We start from the raw sequence: 25,214 nt of genomic DNA, 5'->3' as shown, positions 1-25,214 counted from the left end.
GTGGATATGTACTGAAAAATGTCATAAAAAGAGGATGCTAGGATCACGAAATACTCCTTTAATTAGTGCCCTTTCCCTAATTAGCACCCCTTTCTAATGCACACTTTTTCTATCTGTCACATCTATAGCCCCCTTTTAGTGCTCTTTAGCATGTCATAGAGTAAAAAATTGTTTACTACATCACAGGAAACTCGTCTTAACATTGAGTTACAATGGCTATGTGATTTCAAAATTGTTCAAAATGTCCACTTTGATTTCAAAGGATTTTGTTAGGCAGTCCTCAGTTTTAGGGCTTTCATTATTTTGCTTAAACGCTATAACCATAACCTCAAACCTCACCCTAATCCATACCCTAATTCCAGTGCCTAAACCTAAACCTAACCTACCTAAAAATATGCCAAATAATAAAAGCTCCTAAAAATGAAGACTGCCATTTTGTTCAACCCCTGTGGGGCTGATTAGGTAGAATTCAACATACCTTGAATCTCTCTGGGCTCACATACAAACAGTTTTGTTGAAGAGGTTAACTGTTCTGTGAGAAACTCAAACACCCTCTTGTACAGTTCTATATTTCCTACCCGATACAACATGTATTGGAGAAGCCATGTATTTGCTGAACTCAGATAATTATAATGTTCAATGCAATCCAAAAGTTCCAGTGTACTTTTCAATCCTCTTAAGTCCTTTCGTGGTATTCCAAAGTTGTTATCACCTGAAATAAAGTAATCAAATATCAGTGAAAAAGAGAAAGAGGGGGCCATCTGAATACACACGTTTGATAATTTGATTCAAATTTCAAAGCCACTAGTACTTGCACATGGTTTTCTTCATATAACTGCACTATGTGCAGGTCTACTTAGAGGGGGAGGGTGAGGGTGGCTTATTTTTGGTCTAGAGGTGGGATGGTCTTAGAGGTGATACGCACCTGTTCGTCCCATTCTCTGCACTGGTATCAATTTGTATTTTATACCCATTTTAGACATGTATATTATTGTAATTTTTTCCAAATTTTGGTATTTTTATATTTTACTGTTCTCAAATATTGTGCAATCACCAGTGTATAGAGTCTAATAAATAAAAAAATATATAAATAAATAACCAACAGGCCCAAAAAATTATTTCAAAAAACAATTGCATATAGTATTTCTTTCTGACTGATGTTTTCTTAACTCCCTGCCTAAAAAAATCTGAACACTGCCATGCCCAATACAGAGCTATAATTTGCACAATAGAGTGGCATGCACAAAGGGGTGGCCTGGGCATCACTCCCCCTCCCCACTATTGCTGGAAAATCGAGGAAAATGTACCAAGTCAGGTGAAAATTTGTGATTTGCCTATTACGGCAAGCCTAGCAAGCCAAGAATTTTTAGACAGTTGGAGGAATTGAGACCTGTGCAGACGCCACTGCCTGAGTTGTGTTGACAATTACTACAATCCCCGAAATATGTCTTGAAACATTAAAGCGTCTTTAGGGGAAATAAGTCCCCCCACTCCCCCGTGCAATGTTGAAACGTGCAAATGTGTTCAGCGTGTCTCCAAAGTGTCGCAACATTGAATGATGGGGGTGGGGAAGGGAAAAGTGTTAATTGATGGCCCAGCTTTCTTCTAATTCCAAATATTGAACATTTTTATCCACATTAAAAATACACTTTTGATTTCATTCAAGATGCCTAAAGCGTTTCAAGGACATATTTCGGGGATTGTAGGTCCAAGTGGAATTTCTGTCTGAGGATGTACATGCATCATTTCAAAATTCACATTTGGAAGACAGGTGCTTAAATGGTGGCAGCAAATGGGAACTTATCACAATGCAATTTATTTGAAAAGCTTGTCTGCTGGTCAGGGAAATAGCCTGGAGAATAAACAGAAAATGTCGACTGAATTTTTGTTGGAATTGTTACGTACATTACAACAAGGACTTTTGACAGAAAACAGGGTTAACTTGACAGCATGTAAATGTTCGCTATTCATAACTGATAGTCTATCATCGACTTCTGAAGGCAAAATTGGACTAAACCACTAGTGAGGATTCCACTAGGACCCAATCATCAGCATAGAAGACTACAGCTGTGCCTAGATCATATCTTGGATGGAATGAAGAATGTAAAACACATTCTTTTGTTCCTGTCTGGATTTTCATGATGGTCTGATGAGTTTATAATTAAAAACTTTAAATGAGTTTAAAATTACATACCTTTCTCTAATAAAAGTCTCATCAACTTAAACTGCCTATCTGTGAGGTCGCAACAAACATCAAAACGTAGCTCATTGTAGTTCATTGGTGGAATTCCATCTGCTGTATTTTCAGAGAATAAACACTCTAATATAATAGAAAAATTAAATAAATAAAATGGTAAGTCTAAAAGAAATGGTTGCCTGAAGGCTGTGTGTATTCCATTTTTGGAGCACAAGTTTACTGCATTTGGTTTTCTATTAGAGAAATCCACAGAAATGCATCAAAAGACTGATACATTTTGTTTACAAGCAATATGAATTCAATATTAAAATCCTATATGGATATCAATCTGTAATTTTCCTGCATATCAAACTAACCTACTCTACACTGACTTGACAATAAATATTTGAGAGATATGTATACTACCATACAATGTAGAACCTGACTCAATATAAACAAATAAAAAACTACATTTTGGTTTTTAGGCCACCTACATGTACAAGAAACAAGAGATATTTGTTTTTTATTTTTTAACCTTATGATGATAAGTTTTCCCTCTCCTTTTTGCTGAACCATGAAATGACATAAGCCTTTATAAGTATATGCTAGCTTAAAAATACTGCCGAGATATCGGTCTGGTATCCCACTAAATATATGGATTGATTCAAACACAAAAAGGAATCAAAGAATGTCTTGATCTTGATTTAAAAGGATTTATTTCAATGATCAACCCTTCTCATCCTCTCTCTTATATCTCAGGGATATATGTCATCCCGCATTTATTTCAGACACCAAATCCTTGACCAAACAGATTAATTTGCAAGCAATTACTGTTATTCCCTGGGGGTCACTATAGTGTTTTAAAAGGGGGTGGGGGTATCAGGTGCATTCATGGACTCACAAAATGCACCCTAAACAAGTATTTCTGAGACTGAAATTTGCACCCCTTAACAAGTAGTTGTCTTTTTCCCAACCCTAAACAAGTAGTTGATGTAATTATTACCCCTAAACAAGTAAACACACAGAAGTTGTGCTTTTAGCCCTAAATAAGAAGCTGCAGCCTTGGTCAATTTTGGAAATAACTTGGGCCAAAAATGTGTTTTTAGGGTGATGATCAACTCCAACAGGCCGCGACGATTGGACAGGCAAGTCAAAAATTGGTTGCCCGAAAATTACCCCTATTCCCAGCAACAATTGTCGACGAAGTCACAGGCCTCATGGTAAGTAGTGCCGAATTTGGCAATTTTATTCTTATGGAAATCCGATACTTTTATTAATCAAGTAAAGTCACATGCTTTACGTATTTTTGCCAACAACTGTCTCAATCTCGATGTACATATGTAAATACATAGCCAGCTGACATCATTGACGTCATAATATATGCACGAAACAGGTTCTATAACTGGCTAAACTATAGTGTAATACCAATATGTCACGTTCATTAGCTTATGTTTGCCAGTCTGGTATGGGATCCCGGGACAAAGTTTAATAGATCAGCTCCAAATTTTTTTTAAATCTCAATCTGGTTTGTAAAATCGCTCGGAAACCACGCTTTTGTGTCAAATAACCGGGCAAATAACATGAAAAATATGTCACCACGAACAGGTAAGTGAAAACTACCCTAAGTACATAAGAGCTCAAAACACACCCTTTCACACCAATTTTACACGACTTTTCATGCTACGCAAGTTATGTGCCCTAGTCTGAAAAAATACCCTTTTTACGTGAATTTACGGATGCGCCTGATACCCTCCCTCGAGTGGTTATAAAAGAGAAAAAAAAGTAAAGAATATAATAATAAATAAATTTCTGTATTTATATAGCGCCTTACCACAGATCACAGAGTGTTCTAAGCGCTGTAATTTCGCTGCCATGGTGAATCATCACAATCAGATCGCAAGAAAGACCATTTTGAAGACCAGCTAGAACTCTGTTCAATTTGATTCACTATTGCCCAAATAAATTTTCCATTTATGAACTTGAAGGACAAAATATGTTTCCGAGAAAAACATGTTTGAAGGATATGTTACAAATAATGCAGTCAATACTCCTCCACTGTTATTTCTCAGTGGCCCAATTCCATTTGAAATAGAAGTTTATGGTTCAAACTATTAAACTGTATCTTTAATAGTTAACAAGGAATAATTATTATAGAATATAGCTAGCTCTATAGTCTAAACCTTTACATCACTATGTGAAACGGAAAATTTGGAAAATTCACTCTACACCACTATGTGCGGCAACCGAAGATATATATTGATAAAAACCAGATGGATAGAGGATTCCCACATACAATATGTTCTTTGAGAAAAGTCACGAAATGTATTTTGACAAAAAAAAATACTACATGTTTCATTTCAATTGTCATAACTAGGTGCTTATACACGTACAGAAAATGTTTAAATGTCAGGTTATATAAAGGATATATAAATGTTTTAATAACATTCAAAAACATTTTTGAACTTGTTGCAAAACATTCTAGCATAATGAAACAAAATATTTTGCAAAAATGTTTGCCAGAAATATTTTACAATGAAGAATGAGGCGGAATATATATGCTTCACCCTAGCATGGCGTAAGACAATGCAAGTCACAATTAATATATGCAAGGATCGGAAATAAATGATTCAAGTCCAAGAAATTAGGACCGAGTACTGGTCGAGATCTACAGTGGTACAAGACTTTGACTGGTAGGGCCATCACAAATTGAACATCTCATAGAACCACTCGATATAATCTTGATCAGACAAAAGCTAACAAATGACCTTTTCAAATTTCCCTGGACACACCAACTATTTATTTTATTTACTTCAGGACACCTACCATTTGATTCATCTCTTTCTGCTTGTATATTATCTTCTTCTGTTCCTGAAGACCAAATAAATAAAACAATTGTATTTTTTATTTGCATGTAATTGAATCATCATAAATAATACAATTTTGTTTCACTGTTGACAAACAATAAGCAGGCAAAAAAAATCATGGGTAATTGGGTATTCTCAAAATTTGCTACTGGTTGCTATGCAAATCATGCCATGAACATGGCAAGACATTCCGATTCTTTTGTTTTGTATGTGGCATAAACATGCCATAAAATCCTCTATCAAGGATTCATGGGCATGAAATTAGGGGGTGAATTTTCAACCCGCGAAAAATATAACTGATGCCCTTGAATATGGAATTCATGGGAATGGAAATAGAGAGAATTTGACCACAATTCGTGTACATGAGTTACCCATGAATAAGGAATTCATGGGCATGGAAGTAGAGAGAATTTGACATTGACTGCGATTTATGCCCATGAGTTACCCATGAACATGCCCTGAACATGTCAATGCACCTACCACTAACACATGACACAAAAAAAGCATGCAAAGGCATTAATATATTCATGTGTGAGCATGAACAATCCATCAAAAATTCCCAAATTCATGAAAATTTATCCCCATTGCTAGCAAAGGGAATGTTCTTGACATGTTCTTGGCAAGATCTTGGCATATTCTTGGGCATGGCTCATGCCTATAAATTTTATTATGTGATGTACAGATGTATGAATCTATCGTCGGAATTTTGGTCACATGAAGGATTTCAATGAGTTACAATAATACTAAGCATGATAAGCAGGGTAAGGGTTGCAGCTAGTAGATCAAGTTTGAGTTGGCAAATTACAGAAACTTATAAACTTAGCCATATTTTACCAATATTGGACACTTTAAAGATAAATTCAGCAAAATTCACGATATTCTTTGAGTAATGGGCTCCAGCATTGGGCTCCATATTATAACACACACAGTGCATCTATGTACAGGGTCAGAAACTTGATATTAAAGCAAAAATTTAGGTTGTCCTGTGGACAACAGAAACATAGATTCTGCTTGTCCTTAACATATTTTTGGTTGCAAAAATGAAATTTATTTGATTTGTACTCCAGAAAATTGGTAGCTAAGAATTTGGAAACCTTTTTTCCTTACAAATTCTCTATTCTGATCATGCGGATTTCAATCACTGGCACCATTGGCAGGTTAACTCAGTGAAATGGTTGATACAAAATATTCAGAACTGAACATGCTGAACAAGCTAACAGACAAGATAATCAGGAAAAGGTGAAAAATTGTAAATACTGTTGGAGATCTTGATGGTACAAATGATTTTGAAACATAACATCAAATTTTATCATCAAGGTAGGCCTAATCTGCACAGTGGCAGTACCAGGAATTTTTTTAGAGGGGCATTGGGAGGTAAAAGTGAATTCCAGGGGGGGGGGCCACAGTGCCACCACTGAATCTGCATGTATCCAGATGACAAGGTAAATATTTCAACTTACCATTTGGTGACATTGGAGCTGTGCCATTATAAATGGTCACTGGTCCTGATCCAGAGATCTGGAAATAATCCCTTGTTTTAGTATTGTTTCCATTCACTTGGTACATATCCTTACACTCTATGGCTTGGTGATTACTTGCACACCCACTTGCACCAGTGCATTGGCTATCTTGTATAATTTCACTGACAATATTTGATGCACCTGAATAAAGATAAAGACAACATAATTATGTCACTCAATGATAGGGGAAACACTCTAAGAAATAGACAAACATATGAATAAAATTTGCCAGTCTTCATCAGACTGTGAACAGACTAGAATGATGGTTTGGTCATGTGATGGTAATAAGAAACGGAAACCCCCCTTCTTATTGAGTGCTGGCCCCGGTGCTGGCGCTGCTCGGCTTTTTCCCAGTTGGCTTCTGTAACTCCCCTCTCAAACCACCTCTCCTTATTAAAGATGATGATGTAGTCTTGTTTTAATTGGTGGCCACAGAGTTTTGAGTGAATGAAGACAAAACAGTCCATTAAACAGGCCTTGCCATTTAAGGCGAGTGATCACTCTCGCATGCCACTGCTCACTCAAACTTGATTTCTAGTGAGCAATTTTCTACTCGCTATATACGGTACACTAAATATCGCTCATTGCGAATCACTCAAGAATCCAATTATTGGTAAGAGGCTAAACTGCTCCCTTGCTAGACGTTTTCACATACAAGTCATACATCCATCTAAATACGAGTATTGACGCATGTAAATTAGTGGCATGGAGGCAGGATTATAGTATTGAGAGAGTCTACACAGATATGGGCTTGGAACTTTTTCACATATAATTTACTGGATTTACAGGTTTAAGTTCTGAAGGTTGCTTGTGTCCTCCAATTTTTCATGACTAGAAAGAAAGAAAAAGCACTTTTTCAAGCAATTTAATACTTTAACATTCAAAAGTTCAAAAAAGTATTTAAACTTCTTTCAGTGTTTTGTGATTGTTGAGTATACATGTGTACCAGTTGTCTTCATCAGATATCCAGCTCCATCACTCGCAACTACGATGTTAAAAGCTCACCTGGCATCATGCTAGAGAGTAATTTGACAACTCGCCTAGCATGATGCTAGTGAGGGATTAACCATTCGCCTTTAAATTCTAGACAACAAGACCTGCAACAAAGCAGCACCTGAGAGGAAACTCCCAACCCGGACCTTTCTGTCTTTTTTGACAAATTTTGTGTCCAATTTTTTAAAATAATTTCATATCATTTTAACATGGTCCAGCCTTTGTTATCTATCAGCCATTGTTAAATGTTGACGTGTTTCAGACCTCCAATAATTTATTATTTGGCCCCCCGAAAAATCAAATAAAAAACTTCATTTTTTTTTATTTAAAAGTTTAAACAGCAGATTTTTTTACCGTTTATATATTTAACACAAGCAAATTGACAGCCCTATATGTGAGAAACGATCCTGAAAGTTTATATTTCTCTACCTCCGTCATCCCCTTTCCCCCCCTCCCTCTCTGTCTTATGAGGATGAAGATAATAACGACAATGCCAATATGTGACCCCTCGGCACAACTGAGCCCTGAAGTCGCCAATCATCATTTTTGAGATATTCAACCAAAATATTCTGCTTGAAATTAGCTTTAAAATGATGTATATCATGTCTATAGTACTTGACATTTAAGTAGTGAAAAATCAATAAAACAGTCAATAAATCCTTTGTTTCCTATTGTTTATTGTTAAGTTCGATGGAGCATATCTCAATAGTGGCACTGGCGACATCCGGGCTCAGTTGTGCAGAGGGGTCACATATGATCTTGAAGGCATAGGCTTACCTGATTGACCATTGTGTAAGTCATTGTTTACAGCAGCAGTAGCCATGTCTCCACATGGTCCCTGATCTAACAGGTCAGTGGCCATCACAGCGGCAGTAGCCATGTCTCCATGTGGTCCCTGTTCTAACAGGTCAGTGGCCATCACAGCAGCAGCCATGTCTCCATCTGGCCGCTGTTCAAAGATGTAATTAGAGGCCATCACCTGTTATACATCCTATATAAATCAGAAATAAGGACAATATTAGATTGTTTAAAAATGCATGCAGCGGCTCAGACCATTGCCCTTCTATTCTCTTGGACAGGGGTTTTCCATCTATCGTACTTATAAGGGGACATCCGCTGAAAATTTCTATTGGTTTGTTGTTGCAGGATGGCAGGCCGGGTCTTTTATTTCCAATCAATTTTCTCCACAGGGAAAATACTAATTTGCTTTTTCTGTTGTAATTCCCATGATAAAAAATTTTTAGAACTATGTTTCAAAACACAATTTAGGCTTATTTATGTTATGGTATGTTTTGTAATTTCTACCACTTACTGTAACATAAGGCCCAAAAAAATTAATTGTTTGGTTGCCCTTCCAAGACAAAAATGTGGAGGGTTGGTATGTTGTTATTTAAAAAAATTTTTTTCATAGGCTGTTCCTCCATTTTCCCTCCATTTTGAAAAGGCTAGTATTGATAAATGCTTGATCATTTTACAGTAAACAATTTTTTTTTTTTAATTATTGGGGGCACCGGGCCTGATTGGGGAACACAAGGGATTTTATGGCAATTTTCCTATGGGATTTTCTAAATTTTCAAATTGATTGGGTGGACATTTGCCCCCTGTGTCCCTATGACACCACAACTTTTATTTGGTGTTAATACAGTCTATAGACGAATCTCATTTCGCGCATTCCTACACCTCACTGGCAGCCATTAACTGGGTCCCTGTCGGCTACAATACACCCAAAATGTGAAATGATTCGGCCTTGGCTGGAATTCTAAACTGCATTCCATCACCTGTGTTACACGCAGACAAAAGAATGATGAAAGTTTACAACACAATACAATAAAACATCAATTTTTAAGCAGCTTTAATTCACCCAATTGGGCAGTCACAACACCTATTTGGTGTAGCGGGGACCCAGTCATGGCCGACCAAATCCTGACCATGACTTGGCTTGTGAGATTCGTCTATATGCTAACAACATTGCTCTGCAAAAGTGGTCATCAGCAGTATCTTTTCTAATGAAAAAAATGAGAATGGAATCAAATATATTCTCGTCAAAACCAGGAGCCTGCATACAACGGAAGGATTGAGCCTATAGGCCTACACTGGTGTTGATCGTAAATGCGTCCCTACGCCAAATAGAGCACCTAATCCAAACTCTGTGAATCGCCCTGGGTGAATCATTGCCATGGTGTTTGATAGTCCGAATAATCATACCCAGAACAAAATATTAATTTCTGACATGATCGTGTTCTGGGTCTGAACTGTTTCCATTCGATATCTTGATGCCAAATTGGACAAAAGAAGCACATGGTCCTACTTCACAGTTTTTTAATCCCCTATTCATGTTGCGTGAAATGAATCACTCTATTGTGGACCATCCTTTTGATACTTGAGTATTTAGACAAGCGGAACAGTTTTGACAGGCCCTTTGTCTATACCTCTCTGTTTGTTAACAAACGAGGAGGTCGAAATTGTCCTCCTCTGCGAATACGAAAGGCAGCCTAATAGTACGGCACTAAGTGTTTGATTGGCGTAATCCGACCGACACTAAAAATAGGCCCAACCTTAAGATTTTTTTTTCTGATTTTTTTACAAAAAAATAATTTTAAAAATTTTCAAAATTAAAATTACAAAAAAAGTTTCAAAGTTTTTATTATACGGAATTTACAGCTTAAAATGTGTGTGTAAAAAAATTATAATAATAATAAAAAAAAATTGCACATTGCATTCTTTTACGAACCACGAAAGACAGGTGACCGCTCCGCTATACATGAATAGCAATAGGCCTACATGTATACCTGATCTCATGTACCAATACCTTGTGTATTGGTACATGATTCGGCGGGTATACTTCAGCAATAGCGAATAAGTGGTCGTTTTTTACTCTTTTCAAAACGTCACATGTACACCAAATACAGCCCCGAAATGGTCTACTTTTAGCGTGCCTTAACTCCGAAACAGTTTAGTCAAAGTTAAAAATCGATCCCCAACCCTTTGCTTACCTTGGACGAATTGCAGTATTTTCCGCTAGCTCCGTGTTGAAAAATGTCCGGTACTTGCCCGGTACAAACATAGAAATGGCCACATTTGCTTCAGTCCTGGTATGAATATTTCTTCCGTAATCCAATGGTTCCAACGTGGGCATCACGATGATAGTCTCCTACACAACCAGATTGTGTCGGCCTGGCGCTTCGTCGATCCTAAAAGTGTGGACAGCGTGAGCTCTTACCTGCGTAAAAGTCTGTTCGACAAAGGCAATAAGGATGATTGACAGCGCCGTTCATTGGGCGGAGCCATTATATTACGTCATGACAGCAGACAGGTTGCGCTGTTCTCTGACCTTGACTGTTCGTCACGTAGACATACCGTGACCTGGGTACACGCATACAAAGCTGGGGGATGCGACTGCGGCCGCCATTTTGACACGCCGTATCTACTCTTCAGAAAAATTACTTTTGGTGACGTTTTATATCAAACAATTTTCGATAACGGATTTCTACTAGGATTTCAATTTTTATTAATGAAGGTGCATGTAGTTTTGAGGAATAACACGGGATGTTTCGAGTTTTATTTCAACTGGTGGTGTAGGAAGGTGAGTGAATTCGTGAATGAGGCCGGGGATTGAGGTTTCGTTGTTTCAACGATCCGATAGTAGGATACGAAACGTAGGCTAAAAATGTCTAATGACGCCATGTTTACATGAAAACATTAGCTGTTGCGAGGTCAGTGTCGTTGAATTCGTTACCTAAATTCCTTTCAGGATATTCTGATTTCACTTATTTATGATGTGTACGAAAATTCACCATATGAACTCAAAAGTGTGAATGCAAGCTGTTATTGCTGACAATAGAAACATTCTTGCAAAGTCATTAAAAACAGGTATGTATTACAGACGTACTTTGGCCGAAACGAGATACAGGCCAGTTAGGCAGTCTAGCCTACATGTATAATACAAGCATTGTGAATCAATGATCGGCATTGGCATGATTGATTGCACGACAAGATATTTCATATATTTTTACTGGTATTCTCAAACTATAATTTTACAATCCGTTGTATATTGATCCTTAAACCTTTTACCTTGCTAATGGTGAGTGTTTCATCAGCTCAGTTTGCTTCTATGTTGCAAATTCTACGAAAGAAAACCCAATTTGTGAACGACGCAACCTCCATAATTTTTTTCATGGCGTGAGAGAAAGTGGGGAATCCCCGATATGCATGACGTCATTTCTTTATTGAGGGCGCCAGCCAAAACCAGCGATCCGTCAGCCAGAGTCTGCAGCCCTTAGATTATAATATTAATACTCTAAAGGTCCGTTCATACTACCACCGCATTTGACAATGAAGCATGCAGGTAAGCTCAGATAATGTGGCTCTCCTTGCTGAAAATAATGATGACCTGCAGATGCTACTGCAAGACGTCTGCAAGGAGAGTCAAACATACCACCTCCAAATGAATGTGAAGAAAACCAAACTCCTGGTGTGTTCCAAGCAGCAAATAAATATGGACATGCAGCCGGTGAACCAGTGGAACAAATTAATGATTTCACATAGGTGCTACCTGCTCCAACAACAATGACACCTCAAAGGAGATCCGAAGACGCCTTGCAATAGCAAGAAACAAATTCAGTCAAATCCAAAACCTACTCAAAGACCGGTCACTCACAATCAAAGTCAAAACCAGACTGCTTCAGGCACTCATGTTGAAGACGGGCACCAAAAAGATCTCAGCCTTTGAGCTGTGGTATGGTGCTACCGTCGTATCTTGCGGTCACTTGGCAAGACAAACACACCAATAGGCCTAAATGGGTTCTTGGCCAGATTGATCCAAAAGTAAGACGCCTGACAACAGTGAGAACACACAAGCTCCAGTACTTTGGTCACGTAGAAAGTGAACTGAGGCAGTGCAGGAAATCTTGTTCATGTTGCAAGGAAAAACACAGGTAACCGAGGCAGAGGACGTCCACGTACATCATGGGAATCAAACATCAAATCCTGGACGGGAATGACCACACACACTGCGACCCAAGCCGCACAAGACAGTTGCAAATGGAGGCTCATCACAAGACTGGCTACAACCCACCCCCATGATGAGATGCGGGTACCTGAGGAGGAAGAGGAAGAGGTCTAACCTATTGAAACCATACAATAAAATATTCAGACTCTTCTTTATAGACCTATAATGGGTGAAGTTCATTAATGCTTGTCAGCGCTCTTGTCGTTGCGGATGGCCGCTACAATTTAACCCATTTAAACGTTGCGGACGTCAAAATGCATAACCGCCTGCGCCCTTTGGTGTATAGGCTTATATCCAACACAGAAAAGCGGGTCAGTTTTTGTACACAAGTACAGATTCAAAATGAATGTAGCACCAGCCAACAAGGGTTGATTTTCAACTTTCATAAAATGCAAATTTTAATTTTAAAACAACGGCTGGGGCCAAGCCTGATATAAACATAAGTATGAGTAAATTATATCAGCAGTAGATAGATACACTACTTCATCAACACCAATATCAGCAATAGATAACTACACTACTTCATCAACACCAATATCAGCAGTAGATTGCTACATACACTACTTCATCAACACCAATATCAGCAGTATAGCTACACTACTTCATCAACACCAATATCAGCAGTAGATAGCTACACTACTTCGTCAACACCAATATCAGCAGTAGATAGATACACTACTTCATCAACACCAATATCAGCAGTAGATAGTTACACTACTTCGTCAACACCAATATCAGCAGTAGATAGATACACTACTTCATCAACACCAATATTAGCAGTAGATAGCTACACTACTTCATCAACACCAATATCAGCAGTAGATAGATACACTACTTCATCAACACCAATATCAGCAGTAGATTGCTACATACACTACTTCATCAACACCAATATCAGCAGTAGATAGATACACTACTTCATCAACACCAACATCAGCAGTAGATAGCTACACTACTTCATCAACACCAATATCAGCAGTAGATAGATACACTACTTCATCAACACCAATATCAGCAGTAGATTGCTACATACACTACTTCATCAACACCAATATCAGCAGTAGATTGCTACATACACTACTTCATCAACACCAATATCAGCAGTAGATTGCTACACTACTTCATCAACACCAATATCAGCAGTAGATAGCTACACTACTTCGTCAACACCAATATCAGCAGTAGATAGATACACTACTTCATCAACCCCAATATCAGCAGTAGATAGCTATACTACTTCATCAACACCAATATCAGCAGTAGATTGCTACATACACTACTTCATCAACACCAATATCAGCAGTAGATTGCTACATACACTACTTCATCAACACCAATATCAGTAGTAGATAGATACCGTAAAACCTCGTCTACAAGCATATAGAGTGCTTCTGATGAAAGCTAAATTATTCCAGGCGCCATTATGGAGTTTGAGCAAATAAATAACAGATCCAAGCATATACAAACAAGTATTATTGTAAGACCAATCTATTTTATTGGTATATTTACGCGTGTTTCGTATTAATTAAGCTTTCATCAAAAAACATTATATATGCTTATAGACGAGGTTTTACGGTACACTACTTTATCAACACCAATATCGGCAGTAGATAGATACACTACTTCATCAACACCAATATCAGCAGCAATAACTATACTTCATGAACGCAAGGAGCGTGGAGGGAATTTTTGAAGATCATTTTGAACATTCATCTGGCCCGTGATGCACATAAAAATATTGCATAATACCGGTACTCCGTAAAGAACATGGTATTAGTGTTTAAACAACGGGAATTTTGTAATCAAATGAAATCATTTATCATAACTTGTTATTTCTCGTCCGGTTAAAACTCCTCATTAAGCACGTACAGCGTTCATGTGGCACAGAGACGGGTAAAATGGGTGTCATAAAATAATAACACCTGAACACTGCACTTAACTGCATCAAAGTCCGATTTTCACGAGAGATGTTCAAAGATGAAGCTCTAATTCGATCTTGTGCCTTAATAGCTGCTTTGTCAAGCCTCTTTTTTTTTTTTTTTTTGGGGGGGTGTCCACCGGCTCTTGTTTGGCTTTTTTATGGGGTATAGTCTCGAGCCCAGACTGCACGTGGCTTAATCGCGAACAGGATCGACAGCCACTGGCTGTGACTGATGGAGCATTTCCATGGATGGGGACTACACTTGAGTTGCGGAATCGGAACAATGGTTACTGCAATTGGTTTCTTGCTAATATTGCACCCGGCAGCTATGTAATTCTTATTTTCCAAAATTTCTTCCTTGCTTCATATGGAGTAACGATGATGTAATCGGTTGCGATGCTGGAGATGGACAATATAAATTAAATAAACTATTCAATTCATTCACGCTTTTAAAAATAAAATGATTTGGACGGGTCAGCGTTTAATTTACAAATTGATGATGAACATTGCATAATCACGTTTGACCCATCAACAGTGTTTTAGAATGGGTAGATATTAAAAATAGAGTGAATATCAATATATTTGGATGGACGGGGAATTCGTCGATTAAAAGGGCATTTTGTGATCCACAGCATCATCCCGCCACTTTTCTCAAAAAAGTTGAGATTTTAATATCATGACCTCTGGCAACATAATGTTTGTGTACAAAAAAGTTCTTGGTATACCAGAACGAAATTACAACACATTGTCTATGGACATGATGAAGCAGTGTAATACACATAATCATGCATAACTCCCGAACGCAAAATCGGAATCAACTGAAATTTTGGGAATAAGCTTTTATTATGGATATCTACTGAAAATTGTCATAAAAAGAGGATGCTGGGATCTCGAAATACTCCTTTAATTTTTATTACAAATGTTAAATTAATTCTAATCATGCTAATAGTGGATAAACTTGATACATACCTTCTATGCTGTTTAGCACGATACCTTTTGGCAGTTAGTTGGTCGTGTTATTTGTTTTTTTGTTTATTACAAGTAGCCGAGTTCGCAACATAACTCACGTAGTATAGCGTAGATTTCTTTTTGACATGGGGGTGGGGTTGGCGACAGAATAAGTTTATGGTGCAAATATTTGCGATATAAAATGGTCAAATATGGTCCAAAAGTGAAACAAATTCGCGCGAAGAGCGCAAAAATTGGCACTGAAAATGTTTAGGCTAAAATGGCCAAATATGGGATTAATTTGGTCAGAAATCCACATAAATGCATCAACATTGGGGCTGATGATTGTATGGACCATCCCCTCTTATCAAAATATTGGGGGGATTCGCCCGGGATTTACGCCTATACACTCGCGCACCCTTAACCATACATTATACCCCATATTAATACGCACCCCTTACAGAAGTAACAACCCCGCCAACCCGCACATTCTTTACTTCAAATTATATTAAAAGTCTTTCAAGTGACCCATAAAACGGTAAAACAACCTTGGAAACGCATTTACTTTACAATAAAGCATTATAATAGCTAGCATCGAGAAAGCGATTATTAATAATTTCATATAAAACTCACTTAAAATAAAATTTCATGTCAATAATTTTATGTTTACAAAGGGAAATGTAAATGTAATATAATTGCGATGTAATATTTCGTATATAGACCCATCAATATTAAAACTATTATAGCTATACAACATAAGAAGGAACTATTGATTGTGATTCATTTATTTTTTGAATATTTTATTGACAAAAGGAACAAAACATACAATATTTCCATAATTATGTTGAAAATGATTAGAATCCTATTTTTGACCAAAATCTACACAGAATATTAGATTGCCAACATTAAATGTTGATGAATGGACGTCACCCAAGGATGGCAACAAATATATTATTTTGGTCTAGACTTATTAGATAAATTCATCTTTCTATACCACTTGTTATAAAACAATCATACTCCTCTTTTGTTTCCGCTTTGAAGTTTGAGTTGAAATGGGCTATTCCATTTTAAATCCATACACATACCCCCTATGGAAGACATGACCTTATAATCTCCCACACAGGGAGTGTGAATTTCAAATAGAGTCACCCATTCAGGTGACCCCCGTCTTCCTGTGTGGAAGATGAGGTAATGTCTTCCATAGGAGGTGTGTAGCCCATTTCGTCAGTTACAAATAAAAGCTATTTTGTTCAGATCCAAACGGAACAAAATATTATGTGACAAATTTGATCATGTAAGTTTTACAAATCTATATATTCCACTCTTTCCCCATCCCTCCCCTCCTTTCCATCTCTCCCGTCCCTTTGTCTGTCCCTCACCTAAGTGAAAGGATAATGGTGATGCAGATACGGTGGTGGCGATGACATTTGATGATGATGATGATGGTGATGATGGTGATGATGATGATGATGATGATGGTGATGATGGTGATGATGATGATGATGATGATGATGAGGATGATGATGATGGTGATGATGATGATGATGATGATGGTGATGATGGTGATGATGATGATGATGATGGTGATGATGATGATGGTGATGATGATGATGATGGTGATGATGATGATGATGATGATGATGATGATGATGATGATGGTGATGATGATGGTGATGATGATGATGATGATGGTGATAATGATGATGATGTTGATGATGATGATGATGATGATAATGATGATGATGACGACGACGACGACGATGATGATGATGACGACGATGATGATGATGATGATGATCATCATGATGATCATGATCATGATGGTGATGATGATGACGACGACGATGACAATGATGAATGATAATGATAATGATATCGACGACGATGACGACTACGACGATATAGTAATATCACTTATCTACTGTATAACAATGGGAATATCGTCGGGCTGTTTATTCAAAATTTGGTATAAACCCATGGTATAAACCATTCCTTTGTTTTAATGTTAAACGATAAGGGTGACGTTATCACACTTTTAGCAGTCCGATGTACCATCTCGATCCACGCTGATTATAATGGACAGTTTATGTAATAGCAATCTACTATTCGTCCGTTTGGAAAACCAACGACGATGATATACCTTCAGTGGCGTGCGCAGCACCTTGAAAGTGACCAAATTAGGACTGAATCAATTGTCTTTAATGCAGTCCCTATATAGAAGCCCGTTCTTCAAAGTTTTTTAGACATGCCATGGTTGATAAGATTTATGTTCCACCAATTACAATTTTGATTGGGAAAAGATTTGGGGTTCAATACCATGTTGTACCAGTGAGGCCAGACTTATTTCACTTAATTGGAAAATTATTCATAACATTTATCCTACAAAAGTTTTATTATGTAAAATGGGGAAAGAAGATACAAATTTGTGCAATTCCTGTAATGCTGTTGATCATCCAGAACACTTCTTTTTTCATTGTAATAAGACCACTCCTATTTGGGAATTTGCTAACAGGGTTATTACACAAAGGCTTGGTAAGAACTTTAGGCTTTCTGTTGAAAATGTTTTATTTAATTATCATAATGACATTACCAGTGATCGGTCAAAATATATCAATTATGTTATATGTGTTGGCAAAATGTGCATTGGCAAATACAGATACGGGGATCATCCTTGTCTTCTGTTCCTCTTTAGGCAGGAACTTCGTATGAGAGGTTTGGTCTGCGATGACTTTAGCTAGTTGATCGCAGATGAACAGTTACTTGGATGACTTCCGTGTCTGTTCTTGGCTCTGTCATTTTGCTTAAATTATTTGTTTGATTTTCTTATTATATACATGTATGTAAATTTGTTTTATAACATCTACTATTATATATGGATTATGTGCAGTGCAATAACTTTTGTTGTTATAATATTTATAGTGTATTTAATGTGAATAAAAGGCATTTTGCCTGACATACTATGTCAAAAGATAAAAAAAACCCTTGAAAGTGGTGGGGCCAGGTTGTTCAGTTCCCCGAATGGAGTCTGATTAGGAGCAAATTTTGACGTTTTTAACGTTTTTTTTCGCCGAATCCCCCGAATAACCAACAAGAGTGGGGGCCATGGCCCCCTGCCCCCCTTTGCGCACGCCACTGTATACCTTTTGGGAACAAGTCTCATTAAATGTTAACGCTCTGTGTGCTAGCCATATAGGCTTCAACATTAAAAGTCCCAAGTTTTGAGATATTTTCTCAAAATAGCAAGAGCTATCTTAAGAACCACCGAACCAATACTAGGCTTGTTTGTACTCATTTAAATGCATTTTTCAAGCTGATTCCAAAAATGGTCGAAGATTTAAAGTTCTGATTGTTTTTTTTTGTTTTTTTTAATTTTTTTGTTTGAGTTTTAAACAAAATTAGAAACTTGTCGTCTGCAGTCGACAACCTGCGTGGGCTTGTAATGGCAATTAGATTTGTTTGAATAATTGCACTTTATATCGTAACATTGAAACATTCATTTTACACTAAACGTAATTTTCAGGGTCATCAACCGAGAATATTTTATTATACTTATATATAAAATGCAATGTCCATTGTTTAATGATATTGTTGCCAACATTAACTTAATGCATTACAAATTTTAAAAATACGACATTTATAGGAACATTATTTCATTTTGTTTTCTTATGTGTGCAGTATAGTAACAAAAACTATTGCCCAATTAAAATGTATTTTTAAAATATTGCATTAGAAACAATATCTTAGCTTTAGTCCCATGAAAAAATGCAATGTCATATGCCATGATGATGTTAACAAAATGTGTTTGAAATATTGCATTCAAATAACATTAACAGCTTTTATTTAACTCTATACACCTATCCGACTTCGCCATTACTGCGGTGTCCCCGATGTAAAACTGCGGTGTCCCGAGGTCGGGGTTCCATCCATTATTTATTGTGTGCTATACAGAATTGTACCCGGGAATTGTACACAACAGTGATATTCAATACACAATCATGAGTATTGAATTACGAATTAAATCTCCCGCTCTGGTACATCTGTGTTGCCGTCAATAGAGGGCCAAATACAGTAAACGCTTCTCGGATTGGTGTATACTGTCTTAGGCTATTTCAGTTGAAAGACATACACCCTATGGAAGACAAGACATGACATTAATCTTCCACACAGGGAGTGTGAATTCAAATGGGGTTACCTGAATGGGTGGCTCCATTTAAAAATTATACACCCTGTGTGGAAGATTAAGGTTATGCCTTCCATAGGGGGTTTATGGATTTTAACTGGAATGACCCAATTTGCAATATCAGCAGTAGATAGCTACACTACTTCATCAGCACCTATATCAACAGTAGATAGCTACACTACTTCATCAACACCAATATCAGCAGTAGATAGCTGCACTACTTCATCAACACCAATATCAGCAGTAGATAGCTACACTACTTCATCAGCACCTATATCAACAGTAGATAGCTATACTACTTCATCAACACCAATATCAGCAGTAGATAGCTATACTACTTCATCAACACTAATATCAGCAGTAGATAGCTATACTTCTTCATCAGCACCAATATCAGCAGTAGATAACTACACTACATCATCAACACCAATATCATCAGTAGATAGCTGCACTATTACTTCATCATTACCAACATCAGCAGTAGATAGCTACACTACTTCATCAACACCAATATCAGGAGTAGATAGCTACAGTAAATCATCAACACTAATATCAGCAGTAGATAGCTAGTACACGACTTCATCAGTACCAATATCAGCAGTACATAGCTACACTACACCATCAACACCAATATCATCAGTAGATAACTATACTACTTCATCAACACCAATATCAGGAGTAGATAGCTATACTACTTCATCAACACCAATATCAGCAGTAGATAGCTACACTACTTCATTAACACCAATATCAGCAGTAGATAGCTATACTACATCATCAACGCCAATACCAGCAGTAGATAGTACTAATATACTAATAGTTATACTATATACTTCATCAACACCAATATCAGTATAGATAGCTATCACTACTTCATCAACACCAATATCACCAGCGGTTGTTCTTTGCGAACATGTGTTTAAAATCTTGCATTATTAACCATTTCTTTAACATGAATGGTTCAACAAAAATTGTATTGTAATCTGTAATTTTAATACACACGTTTTTGGCTCAGGCTGAAATTGTTAATAAACACCAAACACTAATGGGTATATTTTGATACTTTTTCATGGTTAAAGACTATGACCTGATGACAGAGAAACAAACAATTAATATTTTTAAAGGACTTGCCGTTAAACAGTGATTTAGTACCTTAAAGCGCTGATTTTATTAAATTTGATTGATTTCCGCGATTCAATATATAAACCACGGTGATATAAGACACGCGCAGAAGCCGCCAATCATCTCCATCCATTGACTCTTGGGAACAAGACTTTCAACATCGAGCTACTAATAGCTTCTATCAGTAGCCCGATGCTTTCAACATGTTCAATAGGCTATATATCTTATTGTAGTCTATATATGAATAGACAGTGCCTTGTCCAAGCTGGTCGGCCATAAAAGAAGATTGAACTTGGAACATACACTGTACTCTGGACTCTTATGACTGCATGCAATAACTACTAGTAATAATGGTTCTTACTAACGATCCAGTGTGGCTCTACGTCAGCAAAGCTACAGTCGTCATCATCTCCTTTTTTGGTAATTTACTGGTGATTTTTGTGTATCTCAGCATTCGCCAACTTCGGACAGTCACAACAGTATTCATAGTTAGTCTCGCTTTGAGCGACGTGTTAGCGGCGCTTGCGACATTGCCGAGTCTTTTACCGCACCCATCTCACTTAGAAGGGATATTAGGCGAGCTATACTGTCGCTTGGTGTTTTCAAATGTAATATTTTGGATTGCTGTAAAAGCATCTATTTTCAACCTTATCGCGGTGACTTTAGAGCGTTATCTCGCAGTTTGTCATCCGATTTTACACAGACGTTATTTCAACAAACGAAAGGCGCTTTACGCCGTTGGTATCGTATGGCTTATCGCTATATTAATGAACCTCTTTGCAATGTTTGTAGTGATTTTAGGAGATGATGGAGGGTGCCTGCTTCTTTGGAGCGATAAGACTTCACAAGCCATTGTTGGCGTTATAGTTTTTGCGTTAACATATCTGATTCCCTTGACCATTATGTGTGTTGCGTACATACGAATGCTATTTGCGCTGAAGGCTCAAGCGGAGAGACTCAACACCTCAGATTCAAATTCAAATTCGAAAAAACGCAATTTACCGTACCATCGCGCCAGACGGAATTTGGTCGAAACTCTGTTCATAGTGGTGGCAACATTCGCTGTGTGTTGGACTCCTGACCAAGTCATGTACCTGTCTTTTAGTCTTGGTAATGTACCGTATTTCGAAATGGCTGTGTATCCGTATTTTTTACTCCTTGCATTGGGTAATTCGTGCGCGAATCCAGTGATTTATGGAATCAAAAATAGATTGTTTAAAAAAGGATTGAAACATTTGTTTGGTAGAAAAAATAGAGTTGGAATTCAAAATGAGGATCTTGGAGATGAAGGACAGTCAATGACTGTAACTGCCACACATGCACCGGGGAGTTCACTTGAACAAGACACTAATGGGACAACAACGGAATGACGTAACAAACTGATGCAAATGCAATGCCAAAATTCAAGGTCACTTCAGATGTGGAAGTAAACTGGCCTCAAAAAGAAACTTATAATTTTTCACAAGGCCATATCTTAAAATCATGTCTATAAAATGCACAAAATTACACCCACGACTACTTCAATACTCTACTCTAAACACATGTCAGTAACCAAGCAGTTGTCCAACTGACACAACAGCAAAATGCACTGACATGGAACACCTTCCTGGACCACATTCACAGCCCAACAGATTTCTTTTGCTGGGTTCCAATTATTCGCCTGTGAATGTGGTCCCGGAAGCTGTTCCATGTCAGTGCATTTTACTGTTGTGTCAGTTGGACAACTGCTTGGTTACTGACATGTGTTTAGAGTAGAGTATTGAAGTAGTCGTGGGTGTAATTTTTGTTCATGTACAGGCGAATAATTGGAACCCAGCAAAAGAAATCAGTTGGGCTGTGAATGTAGTCCAGGAAGGTGTTCCATGTCAGTGCATTTTGCTGTTGTGTCAGTTGGACAATTGTTTGGTTACTGACCAGTGTTTAGAGTAGAGTATTGAAGTAATCCTGTGTGCAATTTTTGTTCATTTTTATGGAGATGATTTTAAGATATGACCTTATGAAAAATTATAAGTTTCTTTTTGAGGCCAGTTTACATTGTGATCGGACATGTCGAACTAAAGTAATTAAGTTGCTTTGTTAGTTTCCCAGAGACAATCGATCTGCATATTAAGAAAAAGATTTCTCTTCGTTTAAACCACAAAAAGAATGTGTTACCGTATTTCATATTCTATAGTTGAAAAATGTATGTCTTAAAGCTAATATGCTATTCAATTTTCATTTGAAGCGAGTTATCGTGATCCATGTACAAACACGCGTAGATCTTTAAAGATTGACGGAAATGTAATAAAATCGTTGTATATGAAGAGTAAAAGTCTATATACCGATTGCTAATGACAATTGTATGCAAAATAATAAGATGACCATGACATTCCTTTGCCTTGAACTTGGGAGGTTCTTGAAAATATATTGTGATTATTTTGTTATAGATAGTGCAGTGCAACGCAAATGTCAGATCAACATTGTTATTACTTTTAACACACGTTATTGCTTGTAGCACATAACAGTGTAAATGTATTTTTTGGGCGATCCAAACCGGAAAATAAAAAACCAGCATCAATGTATAAATGCATCAAGTGATGCCTTATGTTTTATTATTGAAGTATTTTCATGATTACAATATTTTATGTAAAATAAGGCATTATATTTTTCTTGAATTGAGAGTAGTCTATTAGTTCTTATTATGTTCATGAGCAAGTGTATGAAGTGGCATGTTTTATGGTGTTTATAAATGTACAAATGCATCGCAACATTATAGGTTTTGTTACCTAAGTCTATTTATATGACAAAGACCTATAATGTTAATAGCTATGCACTAGAACACTTTAAAACGTGCTTTTTGGACTACTTCGTCAACACCAATATTAGCAGTAGATAACTATACTACTTCATCAATGCCAATATCAGCAGTAGATAGATACATGTTAGATACACACCAATATCAGCAGTAGATAACTATACTACTTCATCAATGCCAATATCAGCAATAGATAGACACACTTCATCAACACCAATATCAGCAGTAGATAGCTATACTACTTCATCAACACCAATATCAGCAGTAGATAGCTACACTACTTCATCAACACCAATATCAACAGTAGATAGCTACACACCTTCATCAACACCAATATCAGCGATAGATAGATACACTACTTCATCAACACCAATATCAGCAGTAGATAGCTACACTACTTCATCAACACCCATATCAGCAGTAGATAGCTACACTACTTCATCAACACCCATATCAGCAGTAGATAGCTACACTACTTCATCAACACCCATATCAGCAGTCGGGATCAGCAGTAGATTGCTACACTTCTTCATTCATTAACTCCCATATCAGCAGTAGATAGCTACACTACTTCATCAACATCAATATTAGCAATAGATAGGTACACTATTTCATCAACACCAATATCATCAGTAGATAGCTACACTACTTCATCAACACCAAACGTTTAAACCATAGCACGCATTCTTGATTTGGGGCTTTTGTGTATATAGAAATCACTGGTTTTTCTAAGGCTATGTAGACTTAACTTGCTATGTAAGTTATAAATAGTCATCCCTGTAATATTTAGCAAAATCTTGAGGATTTTAAAGCAGAAATAACAATATTGGCCTATATTTTGCGTATGATTTTCCGGGATTTTCCAATTTCACGGGGGCGCACTCACATTATTAAATCACAGCAATATCATGTGGGAAATGTTTGTAGGCCCACTTATTTTGGTATCACTGGATATAAGATACCTACAGCTATACGTTCGCATATCAGTATAGGACATGTAATATGGAAAAGTCGGAGTTTCCCGCTATACAATACTTTAGATCAACCTAATTTGTACAGCTTAGTATACGATTCGTCTCTCTGCCGAATTCATTTATCGCACTATAGGCGCGATTCGTCCAAATCAAAATGTCAATAACTACGTCGGGAAGTAATTTACCATTAATCTTTGGTGGAAATTAAAGATAACCTGAAACATAATCATAAGCATACAAAAACTCAATTTGCTCAAAATTTTCGATTCGTCACTCTGCCGAATTCATAACGACACTACTTCATCAACACCATTATCAGCAATAGATAGCTACACTACTTCATCAACACCAATATCAGCAGTATATACACTACTTCATCAACACCAATATCAGCAATAGATAGCTGCACTATTTCATCAACACCAATATCAGCAGTAGATAGATACATTACTTCATCAACACCAATATCAGCAGTAGATAGCTACACTACTTCATCAACACCAATATCAGCAGTAGATAGCTACACACTTCATCAATACCAATATCAGCAGGTAGATAGATACACTACTTCATAAACACCAATATCAGCAATAGATAGCTACACTACTTCATCAACACCAATATCAGCAGTAGATAGCTACACTACTTCATCAACACTAATATCAGGAGTATATAGCTACACTACTTCATCAACACCAATATAAGCAGTACATA

The 25,214-nt window shown here is 37.1% G+C and overlaps 2 protein-coding genes across 2 annotated transcripts; one reads left to right on the top strand and one right to left on the bottom strand.

Annotated features, from left to right (window-relative positions):
- Positions 1 to 392: 392 nt before the first annotated feature.
- Positions 393 to 11,727, bottom strand: LOC140149679 (uncharacterized). Its single transcript, XM_072171754.1, has 6 exons — positions 11,625 to 11,727; positions 8,331 to 8,544; positions 6,501 to 6,701; positions 5,000 to 5,044; positions 2,195 to 2,320; positions 393 to 712 (listed from the first exon to the last, which is right to left on the bottom strand). Exons 2-6 carry the CDS (start codon positions 8,527 to 8,529, stop codon positions 459 to 461), a joined length of 825 nt encoding a protein of 274 aa, XP_072027855.1. The 5' UTR covers positions 8,530 to 8,544; positions 11,625 to 11,727; the 3' UTR covers positions 393 to 458.
- A 9,355-nt stretch (positions 11,728 to 21,082) lies between these two features.
- On the top strand, positions 21,083 to 22,102 carry LOC140149650 (melatonin receptor type 1B-B-like). Its single transcript, XM_072171730.1, has one exon. It carries the CDS (start codon positions 21,083 to 21,085, stop codon positions 22,100 to 22,102), a length of 1,020 nt encoding a protein of 339 aa, XP_072027831.1.
- The last annotated feature ends 3,112 nt before the right edge of the window (positions 22,103 to 25,214 follow it).

This window comes from Amphiura filiformis, chromosome 4 (genome assembly GCF_039555335.1).
Source record: "Amphiura filiformis chromosome 4, Afil_fr2py, whole genome shotgun sequence".
In the NCBI taxonomy this organism is placed as follows: Eukaryota; Metazoa; Echinodermata; class Ophiuroidea; order Amphilepidida; family Amphiuridae; genus Amphiura; species Amphiura filiformis.
This window is presented reverse-complemented; position numbering and strand designations above follow the sequence as displayed.

Coding starts and splice junctions, on each gene's coding strand:
- LOC140149650 (XM_072171730.1), top strand. CDS start 21,083: ATGGTTCTTACTAACGATCCAGTGTGGCTCTACGTCAGCAAAGCTACA.
- LOC140149679 (XM_072171754.1), bottom strand. CDS start 8,529: ATGGCCTCTAATTACATCTTTGAACAGCGGCCAGATGGAGACATGGCT. Junction 6,702..8,330: donor CTTACACAATGGTCAATCAG/GTAAGCCTATGC, acceptor ATCTTTATTCAG/GTGCATCAAATATTGTCAGT. Junction 2,321..4,999: donor AGAAAGAGATGAATCAAATG/GTAGGTGTCCTG, acceptor CTATTATATTAG/AGTGTTTATTCTCTGAAAAT.